The sequence below is a fragment of the Bison bison genome, unplaced genomic scaffold, assembly GCF_000754665.1.
Source record: "Bison bison bison isolate TAMUID 2011002044 unplaced genomic scaffold, Bison_UMD1.0 scf7180017864349, whole genome shotgun sequence".
Taxonomy (NCBI): domain Eukaryota; kingdom Metazoa; phylum Chordata; class Mammalia; order Artiodactyla; family Bovidae; genus Bison; species Bison bison.
Genome location: NW_011494921.1, coordinates 1,487,521 through 1,489,493, shown reverse-complemented (window position 1 = coordinate 1,489,493; position 1,973 = coordinate 1,487,521). Strand labels below are relative to the sequence as shown.

At 47.5% G+C, this 1,973-nt stretch overlaps 1 protein-coding gene across 1 annotated transcript in view; it reads left to right on the top strand.

The window, feature by feature from the left end:
- The window catches only part of TNFRSF11A (tumor necrosis factor receptor superfamily, member 11a, NFKB activator), a 69,093-nt gene that overhangs the window by 29,440 nt on the left and 37,680 nt on the right, over positions 1-1,973 (top strand). Inside the window, 1 exon segment of the mRNA XM_010854818.1 lies at positions 1,407-1,487. Within this exon segment, the coding sequence (XP_010853120.1) occupies positions 1,407-1,487 (81 nt within the window).

Here is a 1,973-nt window from a genome sequence, read left to right as displayed (position 1 = left end):
GGCGCGGGGGCGCGGGAGGAGACGAGGGTCCCTGGGGGCCGAGCGCGGGGTGCGCGCCCGCAGGACGCGTGAGAGCTCGGCGCCCATCCCCAGGCTCCTCCTCCTGCGAAAGCTTCCCACCCCCATTTAGGGGGAAACCGGATCAGGCAGGGGTCCCCAAACGTTTTGCAGGGGCAGGGGTCCCCAAACTTATGTGCCCACTTAGAAGAATTTTGCAAAGCCATGTGCCTCCAGCCAAAATTTTAAATCGACATCTAAGCATTTTTATTACAAATTTCAAGAGTTGCTAAGGATTTGGTTTCCAGGGAATGAGTACGTAACACTTTCTAAAGTTTTCAGTGGGTTCTGAACTCCGTAGCAGTTGGATACCCATCATCATCCATGTAAAAAGGTGGCTATCAGAGGCCTTCCCTGGAGGTGCGGTGGTTAAGACTCCACGCTCCAGAGCAAGGGACGTGGGTTTGACCCCTGGTCGGGGAATTAAGGTCCAGCATGTCCCAAGGTGTGGCCAAAAATTAAAAAAAAAAAAAAAGAAAGTTGCCCTGATCGTCTCTAACTGTTGGAAACTCTATGTGGCTCTTTTCTCTCCTTTGATTTGTATCCATTTCACCTTCCCCACAGAGTTTCATAGTAATATATTTTTAGGTTCAGAGGGTTTTTACTAATTACCTTTTCATACTCTTTCACATTTTAAAAACGAACCCATGTGAAATTTTAATTTTCTTTTCTTTTTGGTTGCACCAGGCACCTTGCAGGATCTTGGTTCCCCCACCAGGAACGAACCCCCATCCTTAACCTGCTCCACCCCTGGCCCAGAGTTCCAACCAATCTCTAGACTGCCAGGGAATGCCATGAAATTTTAATTTAAAAAAATTTCTTGTGACTCAAGCTTTTAAGGTTAAAAACATTTCTTCTGGACTGATTTGTTCTACAGTGAGTATTACACAGTTGGTCCAAAAGATGAATGACTATATTTTGCTGTACTGTAGTTATAAGAGTAAAGCCTGAGGTTGGGAGAATTAAACATTATTCATTTCATTTCATATTGAGGAAAATCTGCATCACAGAGTCTGACTAAGTCAGCCCTTATTATCAGATTATCAGTGAAACCAGACAGGCTTTCTCTCGGGAAAAGTCGGACTTGATTTTCTGTTTACTAAAGCAAATCTCATGACAGCCTACTCCCTTGTGAATCCTGGTTCTCAGATACAGACCCGGGGTCTGTCTGTCTTTCTTCTAAGTCCCAGGGCCTTTCATATAGTTGGTTAAACTGCATGAAAGAAGGTGCTGGTCCCTTTCTGCTTTGTTTTCTTTTCATTTCTGGTCCGTGTCTCCTCTGCTTTGCCCCTTTGGGAACGCAGTAGCTGAAGGGTAGAGAGGGTGACGCGAAAATCTCACCCCTGCAGGACAACGCATGTGACCTCAGAACAGGTCAGCCTGATGCCAGCTGCCCCTTTTCTGTTGTTACGCCCTTGCCCTTCGTGGATGTCAGTCGCTCAGTCGTGTCCAACTCTCTATGACCCCGTGCACTGTAGCTGGCCAGGCTCCTCTGTCCATGGAATTCTCTAGGCAAGAATACTGGAGTGAGTAGTCATTCGCTTCTCCAGGGAATCTTCCTGACCCAGGGATCGAACTGGGATCGCCTGCATTGCCCTCAGTTTCTTTGTTTGAGCCGTGGGCGGAAGCCCTAATAGATGGACAGGGAGAGACAGAGCTATCCTGAGGTGCTCTGAACAAAGGAGCTTTCTGTCACCGATCCTTTGACTTGTTGCTTTGTTTGGCATCTCAGAGTTTGGCTCTATGGTAGGATTTGGAGTAGGTATGAAGTGTGCCTTCTTTTGTAGGTGGGAGTAGTGTGCTTGTGAAAGAGAAAAACAAGGAGAAAGTGCAGATGCCCCAGCGGGCCAGAGCAGACATGAGAGCATGTATGGAAGTCAGCGCCTTTCAAGCCCTTTGTGCCTTGCAGCCCCTTA